Source organism: Rhea pennata, chromosome 9 (assembly GCF_028389875.1).
Source record: "Rhea pennata isolate bPtePen1 chromosome 9, bPtePen1.pri, whole genome shotgun sequence".
Classification (NCBI taxonomy): Eukaryota; Metazoa; Chordata; class Aves; order Rheiformes; family Rheidae; genus Rhea; species Rhea pennata.
In genome coordinates, this window is record NC_084671.1 from 10,890,874 (window position 1) to 10,917,635 (window position 26,762).

Consider the following 26,762-nt stretch of genomic DNA (forward strand, 5'->3'; position numbering starts at 1 on the left):
CCATGCCACAGTCCTGCAGGTGCATGTGCATGCATGCTCATATGCACGCAGGCAGGTGTACGTATGTGTGCACACACACATGCATGGACCCACACGGTTGTGCATGGACACACACACAAGGGAGGGGAAGGAGGCTGGTGGGGAGCACAGGGCTGAGGCCAGGCCACTGGCTCTCCTCCCCGCACTGGCAACAGCAGTGGGTGCGCAGATGGGGGTCTGGGCAAGAGGCATTGACTGGGGACTGGGGCTGACTTGGGGGGCTGGTCCTAGGAGCAGGGCAGGAGCAGGGGGCATAGAGACGGGTGGCAGGGGGCTGCAGCGGGGCAGAGCAGGCTGTTCTGGGGCGCTACTTGGCTTCACGCTGGGGTGCTGGGGAGGAGCAGGCTGTGTTTGGAGGTACAGGGCTGCCTGGCTTTGGGGTTCCCAGCTGTGCTGGGGGTAGGGGTACACAACCACGCCGTGTTTGGGGGTACCAGCTGTGCCAGGGAACCCGGCTGCGCTAGGGGATGGGGCACCATCCCAGCTGCGCTAGGGACAGGATGCCAGCGGCGCTGAGGACTGTCCCCGCTGTGTTAGGGATGGGATGGCGGGATGCCAGCCGGGCTGGGGAGCCGTCCCAGCTGCCTCGGGGACAGGGTACCGGCCGGGCAGGGGTGCCCGTCCCGGCCGTGCGAGGGACGGGGCGCGCCCGCCCGGCAGTGCTAGGATCGGCATATGGGGCAGAGAGCCCCGGCCCGTCCGGGCGGGGCGCGGCTCCGGGCGGGGGGCCCTGGCCCGGCCCGGCCCGGCCCGGCCCGGCGGCGGGCGGCGCCGCGAGCCCCCCCGCGCCGCGCCGCGCCGCGCCGGGGGGGTCCCCGCTCCCCCCGGATGCATGACTTCATCCTTCCGCCCGGGTTTCCTCCCCGCCGCCGCCGCCGCCGCCGCAGACTGGCTCCCGGCTCGGCGCGGCGCGGCTCGGCCCGCTCGGCCCCGCCATGTCGCAGGTGCTGCCCTACGGCGAGGACAAGGTGGGCCGCTACGGCGCCGAGCCCGAGGCGGGGGAGCTGCCCTTCAGCTGCCGCCTGCAGGACACCAACGCCTTCTTCGGGGGCAACCAGGGCAAGCGGCCCCCCAAGCTGGGCCAGATCGGCCGGGCCAAGAGAGGTACCCGTCCCGTCCGCACCCGACCCTCGGCGCTGTCCCCGGGGTCCCCAGCATCCCCCCTGCATCCCCCCGGCATCCCCCCGGCATCCCCTCCTCATCCCCTCGGCATCCCCCCCCCGCATCCCCCCAGCATCCCCTCCACATCCCCCTGGCATCCCCTCCTCATCCCCTCTGCATCCCCCCGGCATCCCCTCCTCATCCCCCTGGCATCCCCTCCTCATCCCCTCTGCATCCCCCCGGCATCCCCTCCTCATCCCCCTGGCATCCCCTCCTCATCCCCTCTGCATCCCCTCCTCATCCCCTCCGCATCCCCCCGGCATCCCCTCCACATCCCCTCCGCATCCCCCGGCATCCCCTCAGCATCCCCCCACCATCTCCTCCGCATCCCCCTGGCATCCCCCCGGCATCCCCTCCTCATCCCCTCTGCATCCCCCGGCATCCCCTCAGCATCCACCCAGCATCCCCCCGGCATCTCTCCAGCATCCCCGCAGCATCCCCTCTGCATCCCCCAGGCATCCCCGCAGCATCCCCTCTGCATCCCCACGGCATCCCCTCTGCATCCCCTCCTCATCCCACCAGCATCCCCCCGGCATCTCCCCAGCATCCCCACGGCATCCCCCTGGAATCCCTTCCACATCCCCCCAGAATCCCTTCCATATCCTCTCAGCATCCCCTCCACATCCCCTCTGCATCCCACCAGCATCCCCCCTGGCATACCCTCCACATCCCCTAGGCATCCCTCTGGCATCCCCTCTGCATCCCCACAGCATCCCCTCCTCATCCCCTCTGCATCCCTCCGACATCCCCTCTGCATCTGCTCCTCATCTCCTCTGCATCCCCCCCCCCACAGGTATCCCTTTGGTATCCCCCCGGCACCCTAACCACATCCCCCAGGCATCACCCCACACTGCCCCTCCCCCGGCACAGCCCCCAGGGACCCCCAGTACTGCCCCCGGGACTGTGGGATCTCTGGCACTGCACCCTGACGGCCCCCGGCTGCTCCCCCCACACCCCTGGGGCTGCCCCCCACCTCTGGGGCTGCGCCCACATCGCCCCAAGCATCCCCAGGGCTGCCCCCAGCACCTCCAGCACCGTGGCCAGGACCAACCCCACAGCACCCCAGGATTGCCCCACATCCCATCTCTCTGTCCCCCTGCACCTCTGAGACTGCCCCCCAGCACCTGGGTGCCCATTGACAGCCCCCCCACTGCCCCCAAAGCCCCTGGCGCTGCCCCTCATCGCCATTAACAGCCCTCCGGCCCCATAAACCTCCCCCCCTCCGCATCTCTGCCTGCCGCAGAGCCCCCATCAGCACCCCCAGGGATGCTGATTAACCCCCTCTCCCCTCCCGCTTCACTGCCTTCCACAGCAACCCCCGCCAGCAGCACCCAAATAAATACCCCCCCACCAGCACCCCCATTGCTCACCCTCAATCCCCCCCGATGCCTGGGCCCCCCAAGAACAGTCCATCCCCTACCCCCCAACAACCCTCCCAGAGCCCCCTTCCTTGATCTGCGGTGGGAAAAGGAGCAGGGGAGATGGAGACCCCCCCCCCCCCAGCCCCCAGGGATGACTGGCAGCTGCCTGCTCCAGCCGCCCCCCCCTTTGCGGTGGTGTTGGGTCCAGCAGAACCCCTCAGTGGGGATGGGGTGGGGGTGTCTGGCTGCTCCCCCCAGCGATGCTGGGGCTCTGGCTGATCTGCCCCCGGCATGGTGATAACAGGGGGAGTCTCGCTGACCCTGCCGTTCGCCCCAGGAGCGATGCCATTGGGGGGGGGGTCTGTCCAGCTGGTGATGCTGGTGGGGGGGTTTCTAGCCCCCCCCCAGTGGCAGCGCTGGTGGGGATCTGTCCAGCCCTCCATGGCGATGATGGTGAGGGTCTGTCCAGTCCCCCCATGGTGATGCTGGTGGTGGTGGGGGGTCTCTCCAGCTCCCCGTGGCGATGCTGACGGGTGCCCAGCCGGCGATGCTGATGGGGGGTCTGGCTGCCACCCCCGCGGTGGCAGCGGGGCCCCCCCCCTCCCTGGCTGGGTCATTACCCATTCCAGTCCTGTTGCTCTCATCAGCTCCTGCCGCAGAGAGGGGGGGGGGGGTCCTTCCTGGTCTTTCCTGCCCCCCCCCTTCCCAAATCATCCCAGTGTGAAGGTGCCTGGCTTGCTGCACCATGGATGCTACCCCTACCCAAGCTGAGGATGGGGGGCAACCCCCCCCTTCCTGCCCCCAATCGCTGCTTGAACCCGCTTAGCCCTGCTCCCCTTGTTCCCACAAAACCCTTCCTCCAGGGCGGGGGGGGGCACGTCCATCCCCGGGGCGATCAGTGGGGCAGAGACACTGGGTGCCTGGGGCAGCGGGGAGAAAGCGCCAGGCCCCCACCAGCATGCCGCGGTCCACCCGGGGCGGAGGGCGGTGGGCGCAGGCTCTGACCGCCTCCGCGCGCGCGTGTGTCATCGCGGACGGGTGCCTGTGTCACTGCATGTTTGTCCATGTTCCTCGCTCGCGCGCGCACACGCGTGCCCCTGCATGCGCGCCCGTGTCCGTCCGTCCGTCCGTGCCCACGCACCCGGGGGCCCGCACCCCTCCACCCACGCCCGTCCCCGCGTGCCTGTCCCCGCAGTGGTGATCGAAGATGACCGGATAGACGAGGTGCTCAAGGGCATGACGGAGAAGTCGCCGTCGGGGGTATAAGCCAGGAGCCGCCACCAGGACCCGCAGGCCGTGCCCCGCTCGCAGCCCTCTTGGCCGTGCATGCTGGCTGGACTGAGGACGAGGAGGGGGAGGCCATGCCCGCGCCCCCTCCAGCCCGGGGGGCCGCCCCGGGGCTCTGCCCGCCGCCCCGGCGAGCCGGCCCCCCTGGGGCCACCGCGCGCCCCGAGCCGGGCCACCCCCCCGAGCCATGCACTTTACCCCTCCGCCTGCCCCGGGGGCCGGCTCGCCCCCCACCCTGGGCAGAGACACCCCTGGGGGGCTCCCCCCCCCACCATGCGCACCCCCCCCATCCTCCTCGCCAAATACCAGCAGGCGGGGGGCGCCCCCGGAGCCGGCAGCGCTGAGCGGGGCCGGAGCGGAGCCCGGGCGGGCGGACTCGAACCCCGCAGTTCGTGACAGCCAGTGCTGCTGTCCAGAGACATTTTTTGCTCCATCGTTTTTGCATGAGCTTGGTGGCCCGGGCGCCCTGTCCTGGTGCCGAGGGTCATCCCCACTCCGGCACGCTTCTTTTTAAACAGAAAACTCCTCATATTTGTATTTTTATATCCGAATCTTTGTTAAAAACGATCTGCTGACGTTGAAATGTTGAAATACTGCATCGGCGAAACAAAAAATGGTTCATATTTTTTTCCATAAGAAAAAAAAAAGAAAAAAAGAGAAAAAAGAGAGTGAGAGAGAGAGAGAGAAAGAGTGAGAGAGAGAGAGAAATATAGACCGTGGGAAGGAAACCACGGAGGCCCCGAGCCCGGATTTCCCACGGCGAGGCCAGGCGACCTGCGAAATCCACGGCGGGGCCTCTCCGCCCAGCAGCAGTATCGGACAGGACTTCTTGAATGTCTTTAGGGTTTTGCACACATCATCCGTAAGAACCAAGCAGCCGTCTTTGCAAGTCCTCTCCCGCGAGCGACGGCAGCGCCGGGGCTGGCAGGGCGGCGGGGGTACGGCCGCAGACCCCACTGCACTGTTTGCGAACGTGGCCAGATTAACTCCCGCATCAGTCGCTGCCTCTTTCTCAAGGGTTTTGGGGCCTGGGAGGGGGTTGGGGTTGGGGGGAGGGAAAGGGCCGTTCTGAGTTGTTGTTTTTAATTTTGTACTTTAATTTAATTTTATTTTTTAAGAAGCTTCTCGGGGGGGTCTGATGTGCATGAGAAACTCGTCATCTTTTTCAATAACCTACAAGTGGCATTTATGGAGACAACAACGCAAAAAAAAAAAAAAAAAAAAGAAAAAAAAAGAAAAAAAAAAGATACTTGTGTCATGATGTTCTACGAATGATCCATTGTAAATTTAAATGCCATTTTTCACTGTACTGGTGAACAAAACGCGATGAATAAAATACATTCATGTACCAACTCGAGCACGGCAGCCGCCTGGTCCTTTCTTTCCCAGTCCCCTTCCGGAGCAGGGCAGGGCCGGGCCGGGGAGCCGCAGCAGGGCGCATCCCCGGGGCTTTGGGTGCGCCGCTTTTCGGGACCGGCAGCACCGGCACCGCGTTCCTGCAGGCCGGGGCGGGGGGACTGACCCCCGAGTCCTTTGCCGGTTCCCGGCGAGGATTGGGGGGGGGGCAGCTCCCGCCTGACCCACTTTTGCCTTTTGCCAGAAATAGCAGCCCGGCAGCTCGTGCCCGTTAAATATTTTACCGCCGTCCCTCCGCGGAGGTGTCCCTGCCCCGCGCCGTGCCCCCTCCACGGCCGAGCTGCGGGGGGCGACCCCGCGAGGGGCGTCCCGGCCCCCTCGGGGCCGCTGGCGTGGCGGGAGCCGAGGGGGAGGGTGGGGAGACGGGGAGCGGCGTGCCGAGCGGGCGAAGCCGCCCGCGGCCCCAGCGTAGGGGCAGGGGCGCGCGCCCGCTCCAGGCGCCCCCGCGGCGGCGGGCGCCGGCCGCTATCGACCCGGCGCGCTGCCACGGCGCTGCCGGGTTTCCCACGGCACCGCGGCGTCGGCGCCCCGCGGCTCTCCGCTGCCGGGCGGCGCAGGGGGGGCTGCGGGAAGCCGCCGGGACGGAGCCGCCGGGACGGAGCCGCCCGCCCGGAGGGGCCGGCGAGGCCTGGGGGGGTGCAAGCAGCTCGCGGGAGATGAGGGTGCAGCCCGGAGGCACGGGGCATCCCGCCTCCATCCCCAGGGAGCCCAAACCGCCCCGGCCAGCTGCCCGGCTCCGGTGGCCCCGCTCCCGGCCCTGCGTGCACCACAGCCCCAAGGGGAGCAGCGGCAACGGGGCCACGCCAAACCCGACGCCACGGGGGCCGCGGCAAAGCTGGGGAGAGCCGAGCACGGGAAGGAGGCGCTTTGATCGAACGTGACGGGCCACGGAGAGGAAAGGGCTTCGGCAGAGCCCCGGCCCCCCCTTCCCCTGGGCAGCCCCCACCCCGGCTCCCAAGGTGGGCACGAAAGCCCCGGGCTGCCGCGCCGGAGGAAGGGGGGCGTCCTGCCCCCCGCTCCTCGCCAGCACCGCGCTCGCTCATCACGCGGGACCGGAGCGGGATCAGAGATTTGCTTGCAGCTGGGGAAGGCGGGGGAGAGGAATGAAAAGCCCCAGCCCAGCCTCCCCGCTCCTCTGCACTGCCGCGAAGCCTCCGCCGGAGCCGTGCCGGCGGGGGAGGGAGCAGGTCCCTCCGCAAGATGGATGGATGGAATTAAACCTGATTCAGTTTCATTACCAGCCACAAAGCCCTGAGCCCTGGCTGGTTTCCAGAGGAGCTGGGGGGGGGGGGAGGAAAACACTCAGCCGAGGCCCCGAGATGGGAGCCCAGGCGGCATTTCCCCCTCTCCCCACCCCGAGATGGGAGCCCAGGCGGCATTTCCCCCTCTCCCCGCCGCATCCGCCGGCCGGGGCCCCGGCTCGCTCCCAGGGCATCCGCGGCATCCTCCCGCCCAGGGCCGGGCTGTGCCCCGAACGCTCCCCCAGGAGAGGCCCAGAGCCACCCCCGGCTGCTCCCCTTTCCTCCCGTTACTCACCTCGCTGGGTGACCGGGCAAAGGGGGGGGGGAAACTGGTCTCCAGCTCCTTCCCCCCCCCCCCCACCCGGCGCCCCAGGAGGGCCGACGCGCAGGGCAGCTCCTCAATCTTCGCGGAGGGGCGCGGGGGCGGCGGGCAAGGCTCGCTCACAGCTCGATGGCCAGGAGGTAGTCCTCGTCGGCGGGCTCGGGCGGCGGCGGCGCGGGGGCCGCGGGGGCCGCGGGCGCCGGGGGCCGGTGCAGCTCGCGCCCCAGGGCCGCGTCGGGTGAAGCCAAGCGCTGGCCCTTGCGCATGACGTAGAGGAAGTAGTGGAAGGCGTCGCCGTAGGCGGCGTGGCGCAGCGACCAGCCGAAGGCCTCCTGGGCGTAGTGGCGCTTCCGGAAATGGGGCTGGGCAAAGGTGATGGAGACGAAGCGGCCGCCCGGGCGCAGGACGCGGCTCACCTGCGACGAGAGAAGCCCCCCGCCGCGCGCCGGGGGCGCGCACAGTGAGGTCCGCCCTGCCCGGCACGCACGGCCCCGGCCCCGCGGGCTCCCTATCCCCAAACACCGACGACCCTCCTGGCACCCCAACTCCCCCCCGCGGCCCCCAAACCTCCTGCCTCCGCCTCCTGCCAACCACCCGGTGTCCCCGTCGCAACGGGAAGCGAAGGGCCCCCGTGCACCACCCCGCTTCGCGCCCATCTGCGGCAAACAGCTGCGAGAGCACGTTCGCAGCCCGACCCGCAACCCCCGCGCGGGGGAAAAGCAAACAAACAAACAAAAACACCCTCGGCCTTCATCCTCGTGGGCACAGGGCCCCCGACAGCAGCGCGGGCCCCCTCCTCGCCGGCGCGGCGCCCGCGGAGCGAGCGGGCACCCGTGCCGCGCCAAAGCCCGGCATCCGAGGCTCGGGCTGTTTGGACCGGAAAGGACTCGACCCTTTTAATCACCATTTTCTCCTCGCTGGAACTAAGCCCCCGCTAATAGGATGGAAAAGAACATCAATTTTCTTGCTTGGCTTTATCCAATGTCAAAAGGCTTTTACGGCCAGCGCTCGCGTGCTCGGCATGCAAAGGCAGCGCCCGGGGCGAGCGGCCAGCCCGCGGCGCCTCCCTCCCCTCCCCGCGGCGCGCCGCCGGCCCGGGGCCGAGCCGGGGACTCCCGCGCAGCACGGCGCCCGGGGCCGGACGCCCTTCCCGGCCGGCAGCGCTGCAGAGCGGGCGCGAGGGGCAGAGCGCGTGCGGAGGGGCGGCGGGGACTGGAGGGGGGGCGCAGGCCCGAGGGGTCTCCCGAGCTCTGGATTAATCCTCCCGGGAAGTGCAAGGGCTCAGCGCAGCAGGGGCTGAGCAGCCCAGCGCGAGGGCGAAACGGCTTGCGGAGAGGAGGGACGGGGGCAGGAGCGGGCTGGCTCGAGCCTCCCCGCGAGGCTGCACGCAGGCGCCAGGGAAAGAGCCCACGGGGGCTTCCTACACCAGGCGCTTCCTGCAGCCCAGCTTGCTCCCGGGCGCAGAGCTGCGGCCCCTCAAACGTCCCCCTGGGGCAGCAGCCCCGGCTGAGGCAGCAAACAGAAAATAAATAAATAAATAAAAAATCCCATTCGGGTACGGACAGAGGCAAGACAGAGCAGAGCAGAGCCAGGCGGGCACCACGCAGCCGGGGGGCTCTGCGCCAGCACCAGGGTCTCAGCACTGCTCCCAGCAGGCAGGACCCACCACCCACCCCGCAAAGCGCCGCGCAGGGGCGGCCTCAGCCCCCGGCCCGGAGACCTCGGACGAGGGCACCGAGATGCTGCCGTGCCCGCGCCAAGGGGGGCCGGGCGCGTGCCGTGGGCTCAGCGCCGCGGGAGCCGGGGGGGGCCCGCCGAGGCCGGCGGGCGGGGATGGCGGCCGAGCAGGAGCGGGAGGCATCCCGCGCCCCCGCCGCCCGCATTCCCACATGCCGGCTCGTTAATAGAGCAGCAGCAGCCGTTGCTTAGAGACGGGCACAGGAAAACCTTCCCGGCTCCGGGGCCAGCATGGGGACGCGGGGAGGGAGAGCCGGCCGCCTGCTGTGCCCGGCCCCGGGACAGGCTCCTCGGCCGGCCGGAGGGCACGCGGCGCCGGGGCGTCCCCGCGGGCAGGGCGGATGTGCCGGAGCTCACGTCCCCCCCCGGGCCCGGGAGCAGGCTTCATCCCATTAAAGCGAGAGCCCCGCGCGCGGCGCCCTAAGAGGATTGCGGGCAGCGGCTGGCGGGTCGCAGCGGAGCGGCCCTGCGCCCGGCACCCGAGTAACGGAGGTTTCCAGGTCAGAGCGAGAGCCGGGCAACGAGAGGGGAAGGGGGGCTCGGCGGGCAGAGGGCACCCAGCAGGAACCCGCCGCCGCCGGGCACGAAAATACCCTTCCCCTTGTCAGGGACCCCACCCCGAAAGCAAACGTGCCAAAGGCCGAGGGGACGCGGGACCCCCGTGGAGAGCGGCGGCGGGACAGCCCTGCCGCGCGCAGCCCGACCCCCAGCACGAAGGGGGCAGAGGGCCGAGGAGCCCCGGGGCAGAGGGGAGGGCGGCGCTGCACCCAGCAACGCGCAGGGAGGGCAGGGACGGAGCAGAGGATTAAAGGTGGGGGGGGAGAAATGGGGACTAAATCCTCCCCGTTCCCAAAGGACAAGGACAAGGAGCATCTCTGACAGCAGCATCTTCCGGCCCGCACCCGAAGGTGGGGCGCAGGCACCGAGGATCATTACGCCAGTTATTCCCCTGCGGCAGGCGGGGAGGGAGGGAGCAATGGGGGGTGTGGGGGGGGGTGTCGCTCCCGCCCCGCGCTGGGCGAGCTCCATCCAGTTCCCACCACCGCCACCAATTAATAGGGGCCGGAGGCATCGCCCGTCCCCGTGGCTGGTCGATAGGGACCAGGGTTTCCATGGCAACCCCGAGATGGAGCTGGACAACGCGGGGTCCCCGGCTAATGAGATCGAAGCTGGGGGCAGGGGGGGGGGAAGGTGACTAACCCATTGCTGTCCCACGGTTGTCACCTTGCCCCGGGCTGGCAGGGCCCAGGGCCACCACCGCCCCCTCCCTGCCCGCCCCGGGCGGCCTCGGGTGCCTCCGCGGCCCAACCTTCCCCCGGCACATCCCCGCCCAAGCCGACCCTGCCAGGATGCGCCTCGCTCCTGCTAACATCCCTTAATATTCCAGCCGCAAACAGGGCAGTCCCCCAGCATCCACCATCCCCTCGTCAGGACCAGGCATCCGGGTGCCTGGATCCCTTTGCTTCCCCGAGGAGGACAACCCGCTCCCTCAGGGGAGGCGACAGGCTGGGAGAAGGGGGTCTCCTCCCAGCAGGGGTGGTACCAGAGGGCACCACTCCCCCCCATCCCCGTGCCCAGTGGGCAGAGACACCGACCCCGGCACCATGGGGAAACCAGGGCTCCGAGCCTCTGCCCGCACCCCAGCTCCCATCCCGATTTGGAGACCGGCTGCGCCCCTGCAGCAGGGCATCGGCTCGGCAGCGCCGCCGCCGCCACGGCGCACGCAGGGTGGCATCGCCCAGCCCGTACCTCCGCCAGCACCCGGTGCAGCGCCGCCGTGGCCTGGGGTGACACGTGCCAGGGGTCCCTCTCCTCCACCATGAGCACGTCCAGGGTGCCCTTCTCCAGCACCACGTCGAAGGAGGCGTCGGGGAACTGCAGGGCGCGGATGTCCATCACGGCCCAGCGCAGGCCGGGGCAGTGGGCGTAGCGGGCTCTCATGGCCTCGATGCACACCGGCGAGAAGTCGATGCTCGTGATGTCCGTGTAGCCCAGCTCGTAGAGGTCGTGGCTCAGGGCGCTGTTCCCGCAGCCTGCGAGAGGGGCACGGCAGGGCTCAGACGGGGGGGGGGGGGGGGGCTGGGTAGCCACCCCCCATCTGGGCACGCGAGTTGGTGGAGCCCCACACAGGTCTAACAGGGGGGCATATAAGGGCCCACGCCAGCCCCGAGGCTGCCTGCGAGCACCCTGAGCCCTGTTCGTGCCCCCTCAGAGCCCCAGGGCAGGGGGAAGACGGGCAGAGGAGCCAGAGCAGGCCACTGCACTGCTGGGATGCCACCTCCTTGCTAATTAACGAGCATTTCTCTAGCTCTAATTTACCCCTTTAATGCCAAGCGGGTGACTGCAAACCAGCCCCACGCAACCCAAGGGGCTGAGAGCAGCCCCTGCCCCCAAGGCTCACACAGCACGGGAAACCCAGGGTGCTCCCATGGGCGCTGAGCGCTGCTCCCCACCCCAAAGCCCACTGCAGCCCCACTGCGACCCCATCCTCCCCGCTACGGGGCAGGACACGTGAGCAAACTGCGGAGATACTCAAGGCACAGAACTTGTAGGGGGTGGGAGGGTGATGCTGCCCCCCATCTCCCCGAGCAACATACAGCACCAGGGAAGCCCCCCACCCCCTGGTCCCCTCCCTGCCAGCCCCACGTGCCAGGACCCGGCCGTGCCCAGCCCTGCCGCGGGAGCCCAGTGGGGCACAGGGCCCACGAGGGCTGCGGCACAGAAGCAGAGGCCACTGGCAAATGAGCAGATTAGCGCAGCACAGCACCATCTGGCAGGACTTAACTGGGAGGCAGCCGGCGGGGGAGGATGGAGGGAGGGACGGAGGGATGGAGGAGGGGAGGGAGGGAGGGAGAAGCTTTTCTCTTCCCAGCACTCGGAGGCAGCTTTCAGCCAGCACCCACTGCCCCAGGAAAGCAGCACCTTGCCTGGGAAGACACCAGGCACCAGCTGCACCCAAACGTGGACATCCCACAGCAACAGGCGCAGGGAGAGGACTCCTCTCTTCACAGCAAAGCCTGCTCCTCCTGGGGCCTGAGCCACAGGCCGGCCTTTCTGCACCAGCAAGCACAGGGAGAGGGGCAGAAAAGGGGCCCAAGAGTGCTCCCTGGCCCGGGGAAGCAGGGAAAGGGGATTTGGATGCTATTAATCACAGATCACATAGATTGATCCTCTAACAGGATCAGGCGATTAGACCCAGTTAATCCGAACCTGCTCTGAGACTCCAGCCCCAGGGAGAACTCGGATTAAAAATCTGCCAGGTTAAATCTATGGCAGCAGCGAGATCAGAAACAGATAAAGCACCAGGTAGGATTAAAACGAGCTTATACTCCCCTCTCCCCTGCTAAAACCCTACACAGACAGGACTTCCCCACTCACTGGCCAGGAGAAATCACTGCAGAGTGCTTGGGAGGAGTGGGGAGGGGGCAGGTTCATGCCATTCCCCCAAGCAGTGAGACCCCCACCTGCAGCCACCCCGAGGAGCACGGACCCACTCGCAGCCCTGCCTGCCCCCCTGCAGCCCCCCGTGACACAGCAGGGCCTTCGCGGTTCGTCGGTTCAGCCCGGGACAGGCCATCCTAGGCCAGCAACCGGATTTTGGCAGCACAAGGGTTTCTCTCTTGGTCCCTGGCACCCCCCGATCGCAAAACAGCCAACGCTGCAGCTCTTCCCTGTCGCACTCCTTCCTGCCAGCTGGGAGAGCATCCTCAGCACCTTGGTCCCTGCCAGGCTGGGGACATGTCCGCATGGGCACCCGCTTCCCCTGCCCACCATCATACACCACCCCCGGGTCTCCTAGCCCCAGCCCCTGCGGGTGCTGCCAGCTCAGGGGGATGTTTCAAGCCCTGGACCTTGCCTGACACAGCTCTGCTCAGCCTCAGGCCCCCTGCGCAGCCCTGGTCACATCCCTTCACCTGCCCGTGGCTCCATCCCAGCAACAGCCCAGCTCCAGGGTGAATCAAGCCCTGGGGGGAGCCGCACAGCTCAGATGCTGACAGCCAGACGCCACCCGACTCCCCAAGGCACGTCCCCTACCCGAACGCCCTCAAACACGGCTGCCACGCAGGGCCAGGAGCTTCCCGCACCCCAGTCCCGCGGGCTGGCCGCGGGCAGAGCTGCGGGGGCGGGGTGCCCGCGGTGGGGGAGCCCTGCCACGGGCCCCAGCCCTGCGGGGCCAGACACCAGCGCCGGGCACTGCCGGGCTCCCTCCTTGAACTGGCAGCGCCGGGGCCGGCTTGGAGGGGCCCAGGCGTCCCCTGTGTCGTCCTCCAGCCTGACACCGGGGTGCTGGGAGATCTGGACAGCCGGAGCCCTTCAGGCAGGCAGGGATCTTCTCCCACCTCCTCTGGGCCGGGCCTGGGGGCTCGGGGGAGCCGGTGCCGGGGGCACCCGCCGTGCCGCAAGGTCCCGCCGCTGCCCGGGCGGAGAGCGGGGCCAGAGGCAGGGAGCACAGAGGCAGGGCAGAGCCCCCGCGCCCGCCGCGGCCGGAGCCGCCCAGCGGGCACCGGGGGCTCCCAGCGCCGCTGCCCCTTCGGGGGGCTCCGTCCCGCCCGCGGCAGCCCCACAGGAGCAGAGCCGGGGCCCCCGGGGGGGGGGCAGCGGGAGCCCCCGAGGGCCGCCCCGGCGGGGCCGCCCCGCCGCCTCCTTCCCGTAGGGCCCCCGGCGAAGCCCGGGGCAGGCGGCCCGGGCCCGGCGGGCACGTACCGAGCACGAGGATCCGGTCACCGGGGCGCAGCTCCGGCTCCAGGTGCCGGCGGAAGCGGGACAGGCCCCCGAGCCACTCGCGGGGCTCGGCGCCCGCCTCGCGGTACCGCGCGTCCCAGAAGCCGCGCTCCCGGTAGCGGCTGTTGGCGGCCGGCGGCCGCCGCCGCGCCATGCCGGGGCCGCCACGTGCCGCCCACGTGGAGCTTCCGGCCGCCGCTTCCGGCGGGAGCGGTGCGCGGGGCAAAGCAGCCCGGCTGGAAACGGCGGCGGGGCGGAACGGCGGCGGCGGGGGCGCGTTGCGCGCCGGGCGGCGGCGGCGGCGGGGCGATGGCGGCGGCGGCGGCGCTGCGGCGGGCCTGGCGGGAGCGGCACGCGGCGCTGCTGGAGCCCAGCTACACCCCGCTGGTGGCCGCCTGCCTCTGCCTGGCCGAGGGCGGCGTCAACCTCTGGGTCATCCGCAGGGTGCCCTGTGAGTGCCGCCGGCGCGGCGAGGGGGCCCCGGCCGGCGCTGGGCGCGGGGGGGGAAGCACGGGCTGAGGGGGGCCGCGCTGGGGGAGGGGCGGGGGGCGCTGGGGCCTCTGGCAGCAGCGGAGGGGGCATGGGGCAGGGGGCTGGGGGGTCTCGGGGCTGGGGGGCCCCGCCGCAAATTGCCCTGCCTGCGGTGCCACCTCCTGCGCCCCGCGCCCCCCCCGAGCGCTGGGCAGCGGCTGAGCCCTCCCGCCTCGCGCGCAGACACCGAGATCGACTGGAAGGCCTACATGGACGAGGTGGAGGGGTTTGCGAACGGGACCCTCGACTACACCCAGCTGAAGGGCGACACGGGGCCACTGGTGTGAGTTACCGGGACCGGCGAGCTCGCTGGCGTCGGGGGCTCCCCGGGGGACGCCCCGAAGGGGCGCAGGGCCCTGCCTCTCACTCCCGCCTCTCCGCAGCTACCCTGCCGGCTTTGTGTACATCTTCCTGGGCCTCTACTATGCCACGGGCCATGGCACTGACATCCGCCTGGCGCAGTACCTCTTCGCTGGTCTCTATCTCCTCAACCTCCTCCTTGTCTTCCGCATCTACTGCCGAACCAACAAGGTAGCATGGAGCTATCCAGAGGGGCGTCACTGGTGGCGTCTGGCCTCTCCCGTTCTGCTGAGCCCTGGCCAGGCCCTGGGGAAGCCGGCCGGGTGAGAGATCAGGGTTGGGGGTCTAACGTAGAGGTTCAGAGAGGTCCAGGCAGCAGTGATGGCTCCAGGACTGGCTGCTGATTTCCCACGTCTCTCTATCCCCTGCAAGGTCCCCCCATATGTTTTCTTCTTCATGTGCTGCGCCTCCTACCGCATCCACTCCATCTTTGTCCTGCGGCTCTTTAACGACACCGTCGCCATGGCCATCCTCTTCCTTGCGGTCAACCTGTTCCTGGAGGAGCGCTGGTCCTGGGGTTGCCTCATCTTCAGGTGAGGATCTGTCTGCCTGGGCTTGGGCTTTGCGAGCTCAGCATCATTGCTCACGCAGCCCTCAATATTCTCACTGCAGCCAGGAGGGTTTGTTCCTCTGTTTGGCCCCTAAGCATATTTTGTCAAGGTCCCCTGTCCCAGAAGCTGTGGGGCCGGTGCAGTCGGGCAGCTTGTGCCCTGCTAAGGGCATGGTGGGGGCTGCTGTCTGTGGAGTGCGTGCAGGGGCTCAGGCTCGCGGAGGAGGCTGTGCGCAGAACTGGGGGTGTCTGGGCTCCCCTCTGGGAGGCCACAGCCTTAACTCTCCTTCCCGCTCAGCACGGCCGTGTCAGTGAAGATGAACATCCTGCTCTTCGCGCCCGGACTTCTCTTCCTCCTCCTCAAACGTTTTGGTCTCCTGGGCTGCATCCCCAAGCTCTGCATCTGTGCCCTTCTCCAGGTGGGTGCCTGCCCAGTCCCGACTCGTGTCAGCTCCAGAGGTGGGCGGGCACCCCCGGGACTGGGACACCTGGCTGCCTGCTGGCACATGGCTGGCGGGGTCCTCGCTCCCCACGCTGGCAGCATCTGAGGTTGCTGTCCATTTCTCCTGGGGCCTGGAAATCCCTGTGCGGGGATAGTGCGGCACCAGTGTCCAGGCTGGTCTGGTACAGCAAGCTGGGTATTGCTGAATAAGATAATCCCTGAAGCTGCCGTCTTTGGCTGCCTCAGTCCCTCCACGCAGTGCTGAGGGTCCTGGCGGGTGATGGGGCCTGGCCTACAGCTGCTGTGAGGATGCAACTGTGTATCTGGCAGGTGCTTCTAGGGCTGCCCTTCCTGCTGGTGAACCCTGTGGGGTACCTCACCCGCTCCTTCGACCTGGGCCGCCAGTTCCAGTTCAAATGGACAGTGAACTGGCGCTTCCTCCCAGAAGAGGTTTTCCAGCATCGCGCTTTCCACACCACACTGCTCCTGGCTCACCTGGCTGGCCTGGGGCTCTTTGCCCTTCATCGGTGGCACAGGTGAGACATGGGATTTCCTGCTAGTGCTGGTCCCCATCAGCTGGTCCTCCTATCAGCCTCTGTGATGCAGGATATGGGCATCACCCACCTGCACCCAGGATGCTGCAACTTTGGGGTTGCCGGCAGAAGTTGGGGGATGTTACTGGACCATATTGGGCAGTTATGTCTGATGGGAAAGTTGGAGTGGGAAAGACTGTCGGCACCTGAGATCAACATTTGTGCTTCCCCATCAGGTCCAGAGAGAGCATCCTGGCTCTGCTAAAGGATCCTGCAGAAAGAAAACATCCATCCCATCCCTTGTCTGTCAACGATATCCTTTGACAGGGTGGAGAGAAAGCAGGGCAGGGTGGATCTTGGGCTCAGTATCCTTGGGCTCCCAGCCCTGCTACACTGTGGAGACCTGCCCTGATCCAGGGCTCAACAGCACCTGAGTGGGCAAAGCTGCCCAAACAACCTGACCTGGAGGGAAGGAGCTGTTCTGCAGGGCTGGGGGGTCGTCGCGGGATTCACACCTCCAGCATCATGGGTTTGTCACCTTAATGCCTGCGCACAGATTGTTTTCGTCCTCTTCTCCTCCAACTTCCTGGGAGTCTGCTGCAGCCGCTCCCTGCACTACCAGTTCTATGTGTGGTACTTCCACACGCTGCCCTACCTGCTCTGGTGCACCCCTACCTCCAAGCTCGCCCACATGCCCAAGTACGTGCTGGCAGGAGGTGGGACCACCCATCCACCATGGGATCTGGGAATGAGGCGGGCAACAGGCTGTGGCTCTCTGCTCAGGAAACTGCTGTGTCTCTCCCTGGCTGATCCCCAGCTTTTTCTGCTGCAGGGTGCTGCTGTTGGGCGTCATCGAGCTCTGTTGGAACACCTACCCCTCCACCGTCTGCAGCTCCCTCTCCCTGCACATCTGCCACGGCCTTGTCCTGCTCCAGCTTTGGTACGGCACAGCCCCTTTGTCGGCCCCACGTGACCCCCAGCCTGGCAGGAAGCCTGCACCGCTCTCAAAGAAGGTGCAGTGAGAGCCCAGCAGGCTGGACGATGGGAACTGAACTCTTGGACTGCCTCTTCTGCCTCATCTCTTCCCCATCTGGCTCCCAGGCTGCCTCAGCCTTCCCAGAAGGGCCACAAGCCCTGGAACTGCTCGAAGGGGGCAGTTTGGGGACACCCCAGTAATGCCCCAATGGGCAGGACTTCTCCAATAAAAGGGGCTGTGCGTGCCCTTCCTTAGCCACAGTGTCCTTGTGCTGTGGCTGTACCAGGACAGTTGTCCCTTCAGGCCTGCCCCATCCCTGGGGAGGTAGAACAGTTGCTGGGCCCCGGGAGCTGCCTTCTCAGCCTTTGGAGAGCCCTGCTGGAGCAGGGGAGCAGCCTCTGGACTGAAGTTAGGACAGAGAATCTGCAAAACCACTTGCCCTAAGATTTGAACCACCTTTATGCAATGCAGGGCTCCTCCCTGCTGCCTGGTCCCTCCAGCAGGGCTTTTGCTGTTCCCACTCAGGAGAGGTGGCTGGGAAGGGGGGGTTACCCTCTCCAGGGCCCTGGTGAGCCCCAGTATGGTCACAACAGGGCAGATGGCTCCCAGCCCACAACAGCGACACGAGTGCAGGCAGCACGGAGGCAGACGTCTTTATTGGCCCCGTCTTCCAGTCATCACACGTTGCTGGGGTTGTAGCACAGCATATTCAGCTTGATGTTCTCATCCCAGTGACGCAGCAGGAGGAACAAGTGCCTGGCCGCCCCTTTGAGGCAGCCCACGTCCACCCCTTCGGGCAGCCGCTGGGCCTGCAGCCATGCATCCGCCTTGGCTGCCACCAGTTCCCACTCCTCAAAGAGGCCAGCACAGCGGTGCTCCAGCCATGCCAAGGCCACTGCCGTGGCCCAGCTGGCACTTTCCAGGTCCTCCAGCCCCACATCCTGCCAGTTCATGCTGGCCTCGGAGGGGGCAGCTGAGTGGGGGCCGGTGTCTGACTCAGAGCCGTGCCCGCTGTCCGCCTGCGCCCACACAGCCACGCTGGGCACCTCGGAGCAGGTGCTGTGGGACTGGGGTGAGCCGGGCTCCAGGATGCCAGCTGGCTCCTCACCTCCCATGGAGGGCCCTGCCTCGGGGCTGCTCTTGGCCCCTGGGGACGCAGGGCTGAGGCTGGCTCGGTGGGAGGCATATGGAGAGGCGCGGCGCAGGCGGTCCAAGGGGATCTGCACCACTTCGGAGAAGCTCTCCGTGAGCTGGAAGGGGCCCTGGGCTTGCTGCAGCTGCACCTGCAATGGCAGGGTGTGGATCCTCGTACTTGGTGCTGGGGCTGCAGGAGTATCTCTGGGGCATGGGGATCATCCAGCTGCCCTGCCCCACCCCACCCCACCCCCCAAAAAAAGAGCTTGTAAGGGTCTAGGTTCTTGCTCAGAGCTGCAGCAGGGCTCACCTGAGCAGACAACCGCTGGCTTTGCAGCCTCAGCTATAGCAGTGCCCCAGTGCTGCGCCATCGCGGCACCCGCAGCCCCGGCGTGGCTTGCCAGGCTGTGGTTTGGCTGTGACGCAGCGAAGTGGGGAGGTACCGGCTTTGCGTCCCCCCCCCCCCCCCCACCGCCGCGTGGGACAAGGAAGGGCTCCTTACCAGTGGGAGGTAGTCGTGGCTCGCGTTGTTGCTCGTGCACTCGCTTTCCGGGCTGAGGCAGTGCGGGCGCAGTGCCAGGCTGGGCCCCCTGCGTCTGCTCAGGTTAAACCTGCCCAGGTAAACAGGCTCCTTACAGGGGGCAGGAGGAAGGTGGTCCTGCTCAGCCCACCCTGCTGGCGCCGTGACCCAGCGATTCATCTCCTGGCTTTTTCAGAGAGGCAGCTGGACCCTGGCCAGGCTGGGCTACAGCGAGGAGGGGGCTGGAGCACCGAGCCCCTTACACGGTGCAGGGGACAGCAGGCCCATGCGCAGGAAGGGGCCTTGCCCCCTGCTCCGCTCTGTTTGGCCTCTTGCACCCCCTTGGCCCTGGACCCCGGAGCAGGGCACCCTCACCTGGAGCCAGCAACACTCTCAGAGGATTTCTGGGAGCCCGTGGAGGCAGTGGAAGGGCTGGTTGGAGACCCTGCAAAGGGGAAAGAGCTGAGTGCTGGTGGGCTGTGCTATACCTGAAGGCGCATGTCCCCCTCCCCCTGTGCTTGCAAGGGTGGGCCAGTGTCCCCCCCCCTCCCCCCATTGCCCTGACCAGGGGGTAACCTTCGGGGTACCAATGTCCAGGGCACATACCTCATCGCCCCCAGCAGCAGCCTTTGCCCCCGCCTCCACCCTGGACATACCATTAGGGCTGTTCCGCTTTTCCCAGCTGGAGGTCGCAGAGGATATGCTGGCCAGAGACCCAGGGATCTCATCTTGCTCTGCAACAGAATAAAGTGCTGAGGGCACTGGGACTCCTGGGGCCCGCATGGCCCGGTCCACAGGGCTGCTGCCAGCCCCAACATGGGGCAAAGAGTGATGCCTCTTCCCAGGCCCTGGTGCCCCGTCCGAGCCCTGCACAGCCGTGAACTGAAGGTGCCACAGTGCCCAGGGTCCCTGGGGTCCTCAAGGGCCCTGTTTGCTCAGGAGGGTCCTCAGGGAGGCTGAGCAGGAGCATAAACCCCTACATGAGGCCCAGGTGGTACCTGCGGCGAGGAGAGGCTCATCCTGCTCCTCCGTATCCTGCTGCCGGCCCAAACCCACCGAGTGACTCCTGCGGTGGCAGCTCCCTGCTCGCTGGTGGCTGGCAGAGGTGGCTGCAAGGAACCGGCCTCCGTCTCAGCGCTGGGCCGTGGAGGGGCCCCGCACGGCCTTCCCCCTCTCCGGCACGCTGCCTCCAGGCTGCCGGCGAGAGGGAGCCCGAGCGGCGCAGGCAGGTGGCCTCGCACCCACAACCGGCAGCGCGCTGCGGCTGCGCGCCCCGTCTCTGCGCCGGGGCCGTACCTGCGCTCCACACCTCCAGGGCGCCGGGCAGGGCTGCCTGGGTGGCGCCATCCACGGGCACCACGCAGGTGTAGAGCGAAGGCACGTTGCAGGCTTTGCTGGTTTGCATGGCCTTGAGGCGAAACCTTCGGGCGAAACCTGCCCAGGAGAAGGGTGTCAGAGGCAGGGGAGCTGGGGGGGCCGGGGCTGCGCGCCCGGCGCTGGCACCCACCCTGCTGCAGCTCCGCTTCCCGCTGCGCTGCGTTCTCGTGGTCCCGGACAACGGAGCGGGCTGCCAAGCGGTGCAGCGGTTTGTCCCAGATCTTGCCAACCCGCGGCGGGAGCTCCTCTTCGTCCATTCCATCCCGGGGCCGGAACAGTGCTTCCAGCGAGGCCGTGACTTCCCAGGACACGGGCTTCCCCGCTTGCAGCCCGTGGATCACCACTTGGCAGCGCAGCGGTGGGCTGCTGTCACCCTGGCTGAGCTCCCTCGCCTCGGACGCCGGGGACGCACTGAAGAGGTAGGAGGGCTCCACCAGCATGTCCCAGTCCAGGTGGGTGGGCGAGAGGAGGTTGTCTGAGCAACGGCAAGGTGCAGCGTGAGTGAGACGGGCCCCAGCCAGAGGCATGGCACCGAGCCCATCTCCATCCCCACTTCCTGCAGGGATGTGGAAGTGCCCGCTCACCCCAAACCCACCGCGAGGAGCCGGCACTCACTTGAATCCACCATGCTCCTCTGCAGCCGCTGCATCTTGGGGCCCAGCTCATCCAGCTTCCCCTCCAGCGACTGGTTCCTCTTCTGCGACACCTTCTCCAGGGCCTGGCAGAGCCGGTGCGCGTCCAGCTCTCCATGTGGTGAGGAGAAGCTGCGGCCGGCCAGGGCAGCTCGCGCCAGCGCCTTCTTCCGCCGCGCCAGCTCCTCGGCACTCAGGGCCGCCGTCACCTGCAGTGGGGAGGGCGCCTGCAGCTCCAGGGGTTCCCAGACTGTGCCAAAACGCGCCCAGCCCTACTCTGCTGCCCTACAGGCAGCCCCCCCAAAGCCACCAGCCTCCCAGACGCCTGGGCAATGCTCATGAGGCCCCGTATATATGTGGGAACGGCTCACTGCACCCTGCGATGAGCTTGCAAATGTCCCTGGGGTTTGATCCAGTCTGATGTCAAGACAGTATCATTTTCAGTGAGTTTTTGTGCGTGCACGGAGCTCAGTTCAGTTACTAAAGGATGGACCATGGTGCAGTCGCCGTTCCCGGTGCAGAGCAGTGCTCCCCACACGCCCCGGCCTCCCAGCCAGGCCCATGTGGGGAAAGCACTAGTGCCACTGAGCGACAGCTCAGCTAAAAATTTGCGGGGCTGTAATAATATTTCTGAGCAAAGAATCACAGATGAGACAACAAGGAAATTGCTGAGTGTGTGCTGGAAAGTTAGCACCTGCATGTAAATGTCCCTACCTTGGGACAAGCTGGATCGAGGAGGAGCTGCTGCTTTTTTGCCCTGCTGCTGAGTAACCCAGAGCAGAGGCAGCCCCAGACAGCTGGGGAGCTGCTCTTGGGATACCTTGGGCATCCCTGATCCAGCGCGGGGGCCACGGCAAGGGCGCCTGGGGCGGCAGCACGGTGGGATTGGCAGGCAGCTGGGCAGCAGCAACCCCTAGCACCGCTCACCCCAGCCAAAGGGACCACGGTGAGCAGATCGTTTACTCTGCGGGAAAACCTCATACGTTTGACATTTGGGTTGCAAAGGCCACCAGCTGTGCTGCTGTGCGCGCAGGCGGCGGGTTGCACGACCGGCGCCAGGAGGGAGCAGCAGGCTGCCCGGGAGCAGCAAGCCTTATGCTGAAGGACTGGAAGCAGCTGGGCAGCAGCTCAGCTAGACCGACCCCTCTTTAGCTCGGGAGGTCACTTACCTGACGTCGGGTTTCTGCAGTTTGGGCTGAGGAGTCGACGAGGATTGGTGCAGATTGAGGGTTTTCATGGCCACTCAGTTGCCTATTGGTCTGGGGAGCCGGGAGACCGGCTCTCCGGTCCCCAGCCGTCCAGCTCCAGTAGCACAAAGCCACTGGAGAAACTTGAAATCCAGACTACAGCACTCCTGTGGCCCTACATCTGGGCACGACGGGGCAGTGGGACCCCAGCCAGACCAGGAGCGACCCCCGCCAGCCGCAAGCCGGGGTGGCCCGTCGGCACAGGCAGCCCTGGCCATGCGCTGGCCTCACCTTGATACCGGCCGGCGCCTGGGGCAGCGGGGCCGATTTGGTGGAGGACTCGCAGATGGACACGCTCTTCTGGCCCTGCTGGGAGGTGCCGCTGGAGGCAGGGGCCGGGGAGACGCCGTCGGGGGCCACATCGCGGGAGCCTGTGGACTCGCTGCTGGTGGAGCTGCGGGAGAGCAGCCCCTGGCTGCGGTCGGTGCTCACCGAGCAGTGCGTCAGCACGTACTGCTCCTGGATGTACGACGCCTGGTAGATCCGCTTCCAGATGTCTCCCCCCGAAACGGGCTCGGCGCCTGCGCGGCGAGCACGCGGCCCCGTCAGCCCAGGTCGGCAGGCAGGGGCTCCCGCCCCGCCGCCCCCCCGGCATCCCCTGCCCCACTCACTCCTCTCCGACTCCTCCGTGCCGCCGGCGGAGAGCTCCAGGGAGACCTCGCGGGACTCGGCGGCGGCTCGGGACGGCTCGCGGCTCCCGCCGGCCGCCGGCGGCTGGGAGCCCTGCGGGCTCAACGCCTCCTCCTGGGAGGGGAACGCGGAGCCCGCCGAGCCCCGGGAGCCCCGGCGAGCCCGGCCCTGGCGGAGAGCGGGCACAGCCGTCAGCGGCGGCGGCGGGGGAGCGCCCCTCGCCACGGCACGGGGCCACGGGGCTCACCGGCGGGCGCCTGTCGCGGAAGCGGGCCACGTTGTAGAGGGTGCAGTAGCTGATGAGCCGGTCGCCGGGGTAGAGCGCCGCGATCTCGGTGGGCGAGAGCAGAGCCTCCAGGCTGTCGGGGACGTACCAGTCGACGGTGATGTCGCTCACGGCCGGCTCCATCGCCTTCTTCAGGGACTTGATCAGCTGGCGCGGGGACGGGAGCCGGCGTCGGCCATGGCAGTGCCCGGCCGCGCGCCCCCCGCCGCCCCGCGCCGCCCGTTACCTTGGGCTGCAGCCTCTCCGCCGGGCCGAGGAACTCGGCGCGGCCCCGGCTCACCTCGGAAATGCCTGCCAGCAGCCGCCGGCAGGCCCGCGGGCCCAGGCCAAAGCTGAAGCACCTGCAGGAGAGCGCCGGGCGCTGCAAAGCCACCGCCGGGCCGGCTCCGGGGCCGCCCTCGCCGCGCGCGGCGCCCTACCGGAGCGTGCTGGCCTGCCGGCGCACCAGCTGCAGGATGCGGCCCGCGTCCCCGGCGGCGGCGGCGGCGGTGAGCAGGAAGAGCTGCCGGGGGTAGCCGGGCTGCAGGGGCTGCGCCAGCGCCCAGCTCAGCGCCGCCAGGAGGTCGCTGCCGCCCGCGTCCGCCCGCAGCCCGCCGAGGTGCTCGCAGGCTCGCCGCAGCGTGTCCTGCCCGCGCGGAGAGGCGGCCTCGCTGCGGTCCCCGGCACGGCGCGGCGGCGGGGAGGCCGCGGCGGGCCGGAGCGGGCGCGCGGGGCGGCGCACTCACGTTGCCGCAGAGCCGGCTGGCCGGGAAGAGCGGCTTCACGTCGGAGCCGAAGGCGGCCACGTTGAGCAGCGTCCCCGACGGGAGGCTCTTCAGCGCCACCGGCACGGCCTCCTGCGGGGCCGGGCAGCGCCGGGCTCAGGCGCCGGCGTGTCGCCGAGCCGCCCCGGCGGCCCCGGCCCTGCCTCACCTTCAGCCTGTCGAGGTCGGGGCCGCTCGTGCCGCCGCCGCGGCCGAGGAGGAAGAGGACCTCGCGGGTGACGCTCTGCAGGCCGCCGGGCTCGGCCTCGGCGGCGGGGCAGAAGTTCAGCATCAGCACGGGGTTGCGGAAGATGTCCTTGTGGAAGCGCCGCTGCACGAAGGCCGCCTGCGAGCGGGGCGGCCGGGCCGTTCCTGGCACCCGGCCCCGGCCCCGGCCCGCCGCCTCCCCGCGCCCTCCCCGGCCCCGTCACCTGTCTCGGGCCGCCGCCGTCCCTGCCGGCTATCCGGGCGTAATCCCGGCGGCTCCGGACGTGGGCCTCGTACTCCTGGTACGTCATGGCGCCCGGCTCCATGACGAGGTGGGGGGTGTGGGGCTCTGCGGGGAGGGGGGGCGGGCGGTGGGGCGAAGCCGCCCCCGACGCCGACCCTGAGCTGCGCTTCCCGGCGCGCGCGGCCCTTACCGCAGGGGTAGAGGACGATCTCCACGTCCCGGTCGTAGCGGTGCCGCTCGGCCAGGGTGACGCACACGGTGGCGGCCGAGCTGGCCGCGGGGTCGGCGTCGGCCCGCAGCGCGTGGGACGGGCTCTCCAGGCCTGCGGGCACAGCGGCGCCGGCTGCCCCACGGCTCCGCGGCAGCGGCGCGGGGTGGGGGGGGAGAGCTCCATCCCGCTGCCGCCCCCGTCCCCCTCCTACCCGCCAGCAGGCAGGGGCCCTTCACCAGCAGCTCGAAGGCGAACTCGTAGGGAAAGGGGTTGCAGGGCGGCCCGCGGAGGACGTCGGCGCCCGGGGGCGGCGCGCCGGCCGCCGGCTGGCTCTGCGCGCCGGGGCCGCCGAAGCAGCTGGTGGGGCTGCGGGGAGAGCGGGGTGGGGGGTGAGGCGGCGCCGGGTCCCCCCCCCGGCCCGCCCCGGCCCGGCCGCCCCGGCGGAGGCTCAGGAAGCCGCGGGAATCACCATAGGGCCGACCTGCGGTCGCACAGGCCCGCGGGGCCGCCCGCGCCAGCGGCGTCGGCGGGGACGCGGGGCGTGAGCACGGCGGGGAAGGCGAGGCGCAGCGCCCCGCCGGGCAGCGTCGCCAGCTCCCGCGCCGTGCTCAGGGTCACGGCCAGGCTCTCCGCCGGGCCCAGGGCGCCCGTGCCGATGGCGAAGGTGCGGCGCTCCGCGGCCTCGTCCAGCACGAGGTGGCCTGCGAGGGAGCAAGCGCGGCGGCTCAGTGGGCGCCGCGTTTTGGAGAGGCGGGGAAGGAGCCGGGGGCCGGCGGGCAGCCGCGGCGCTTCGCTTACCGGCGGCGCAGCGCCGGGGCCGCCCGGGGCCGGGGCCGCGCTGCAGGCAGCACGCCTGCGCCCGCCGCCGGCCCTGCATCCGGAAAGTCACCCGCCGGCCGGCCGCCGCCGCCGCCTCGAAGGCCGCCACCACCTCCGACTCCTCCAGCGGGTAGACGAAGACGCCTGCGAGGCGGGAGAGAGCCCCGAGGCAGCCGCCGGCTCACTGGGACGCCTGGTCCGGGCTCCCCTGCCTCCGCCGCGGCCCCGGCTTGCTGGGCGCTGGCGGCCCCGCTCTCCGGTGCGTTTCGGGGAGCCCCCGCCGCCCCCCCTTACCTTCGACAGGCTCCTCGTGGGGGTTGGTGTACACGAGGTGGGCGGTGATGCCCAGCGAGTACCCGTTGGCACAAGCCTTCACGCTGGAGCTCTTCAGCGGCAGAGCCGCCCAGGTGTCCAGCGCGTAGAGGCCCGGCATGGTCCCGGCGCGGCTGCGGGCAGAGCGGGAGCGGCTGCTGGGTCCCGGCGCAGGGGCACGGGCGCGCAGCCGCGAGCCGCTGCTCCCGGCCGCGGGAGGTCCCCGGCCCCCGACGGGCCTCCAGGAGGGTGGGCGCACGGCACTGCTCTGGCCCCGGAGCACCCGCAAAACACACCGACCTCGATCCCGGCCCCCCTGGAAAACAGCTCTGGGGCCGAAGCTCAGCCCCACGGAAACGCGCAGCGCAGCTAGGGCACAGCAGGGCACAGTGTTTACCAGGGGCTTAAAAATTAACGACAAGGTCAACACAAGATGCAGGAGCTGCACAGAAGGGAGGCTCCCGGGACGATGCTCTCCACTGCCGGGCGAACGGCCCCCATGCCGGGAGATGCAGGCGTGCAGCCCGCTGGCACTGGCCTCTGGAAGGGATGCCGGCTGCCATGCCTTCAAGCCAAGGCACCAGCCCACTCCTTTGCCCACTAAGCTCTTTTCCTTGGGAAAAGCACCTGGGAGAAGCACGCCAGATTGCTGCTCAGAGCCAAGGGGGTCTCTCTAATGTCACCCCACTCCGTGCTGCCACAGTGTCCCATAAAACATTTAGGTCAAGCTCAGCTGTCCTTCACCGTGGAGAGACTGCTCGGGTCCCCCTGCCCTAGGCATGGGTCTGCACCTCCGTGTCTCATTCCCTGCCACCTCCGAGCGCCAGGAGAAGGGCAGCGAGACCCCCCCCAAGCATGCCGGTGCTTTGGCACACGACAAGCTCAGCAGCAAGGACAAGGCCAGGAGCAAGCGAACCATCTGCTGTGCCCTCGCTCCGGCGGCCTTCGCCCCACAAACGGCTCGGGCAAGCACCGGTAACGCGAGCCTCCAGGTGCCCTCGGTTTGCGGATCCAAAGGTGCCTCTGCCCAGAGCATCCTTGAGAACGGGGGAGGGCGAAACCCTCGGAGTCAGAGCCTGGAGGGAGCCAGCCCTTGGCACAAAGCGGGGGGCCCCCAGGTGCCCGGAGGAGCATTAGTGAAGCAGCAGCATCCCAGGAAAATAAAGCCACCAGACCACCACCACCCCCGATGCTTCGTTGCCGCACGCAGAGCTGAGGCCCCCCAAACTCATCTCACAGCGTGCAAAGTCACGCGGGTGCTGCGCAGCCTGCGCCGCTGCCTCTGGACCTGCCGGGAGCATCACCGGCCGGGTCCTGCCCTACTCGCGGCATCTAACGTGTCCACGCGAACTCCGGGGAGCGAGGCTCCGCCAGGCCATTAAAGATGGATTTCACCCCAAAGCCCTTCCGCTTGTTCCCAAGGCACCGGGCCCGGTGCTCAGCAACCCGCCTGCTGTTTGCCAAAGCGCCCATTGCCCAGGACACCGCTGAGCTGTTTACCAGGGACTTACCTGAGAAGCTGCCCCAGCTGCTTTTTATCGCTTCTCTTTACACTGACACGAGCAAAGCAAACAGGGCCCATCTGGCCCCGCCGCGCTTCGCCCAGGCCGCTCTAAGCCCCGTGGCAACGAATAAAACCAGACGCGCAGCTCCTCGCCCCGTCCGCTCCTCCCCGGCCCCCCGGCAGCAGGCCGTCCTCGGGGGCTTGGCGCAGCAGCCGTA

General features: G+C 68.6%; 4 protein-coding genes across 5 annotated transcripts; 2 read left to right on the forward strand and 2 right to left on the reverse strand.

The window, feature by feature from the left end:
- Positions 1-904: 904 nt before the first annotated feature.
- Positions 905-4,878, forward strand: CAMK2N2 (calcium/calmodulin dependent protein kinase II inhibitor 2). The gene is made up of 2 exons (XM_062582509.1): positions 905-1,143; positions 3,757-4,878. The coding sequence occupies exons 1-2, from the start codon at positions 975-977 to the stop codon at positions 3,825-3,827; spliced, it is 240 nt and encodes a 79-aa protein (XP_062438493.1). The 5' UTR covers positions 905-974; the 3' UTR covers positions 3,828-4,878.
- EEF1AKMT4 (EEF1A lysine methyltransferase 4) lies at positions 4,401-13,440 on the reverse strand. 2 transcript variants are annotated; one of them, XM_062582507.1, is made up of 4 exons: positions 13,269-13,440; positions 10,314-10,597; positions 6,801-7,243; positions 4,401-4,876 (listed from the first exon to the last, which is right to left on the reverse strand). In XM_062582507.1, exons 1-3 carry the CDS (start codon positions 13,438-13,440, stop codon positions 6,947-6,949), a joined length of 753 nt encoding a protein of 250 aa, XP_062438491.1. In that variant the 3' UTR covers positions 4,401-4,876; positions 6,801-6,946. The 2 variants fall into 2 exon arrangements, with proteins under 2 accessions (XP_062438491.1, XP_062438490.1); XM_062582506.1 differs by having other exon boundaries at positions 4,401-5,021.
- Positions 13,441-13,594: 154 nt separating this feature from the next.
- On the forward strand, positions 13,595-16,932 carry ALG3 (ALG3 alpha-1,3- mannosyltransferase). The gene is made up of 9 exons (XM_062582722.1): positions 13,595-13,737; positions 14,001-14,100; positions 14,201-14,348; positions 14,550-14,710; positions 15,026-15,146; positions 15,500-15,705; positions 15,939-16,015; positions 16,257-16,401; positions 16,535-16,932. The coding sequence occupies exons 1-9, from the start codon at positions 13,596-13,598 to the stop codon at positions 16,722-16,724; spliced, it is 1,290 nt and encodes a 429-aa protein (XP_062438706.1). The 5' UTR covers position 13,595; the 3' UTR covers positions 16,725-16,932.
- A 403-nt stretch (positions 16,933-17,335) lies between these two features.
- VWA5B2 (von Willebrand factor A domain containing 5B2) lies at positions 17,336-25,161 on the reverse strand. Its single transcript, XM_062582491.1, has 21 exons — positions 25,023-25,161; positions 24,708-24,872; positions 24,379-24,610; positions 24,121-24,275; positions 23,889-24,020; positions 23,679-23,803; positions 23,417-23,593; positions 23,230-23,340; positions 22,924-23,129; positions 22,731-22,845; positions 22,466-22,651; positions 22,200-22,386; positions 21,820-22,109; positions 20,325-20,550; positions 19,840-20,184; positions 19,629-19,766; positions 19,331-19,441; positions 18,989-19,066; positions 18,708-18,777; positions 18,315-18,423; positions 17,336-17,961 (listed from the first exon to the last, which is right to left on the reverse strand). The coding sequence occupies exons 1-21, from the start codon at positions 25,159-25,161 to the stop codon at positions 17,356-17,358; spliced, it is 3,903 nt and encodes a 1,300-aa protein (XP_062438475.1). The 3' UTR covers positions 17,336-17,355.
- Between the last annotated feature and the right edge of the window lie 1,601 nt (positions 25,162-26,762).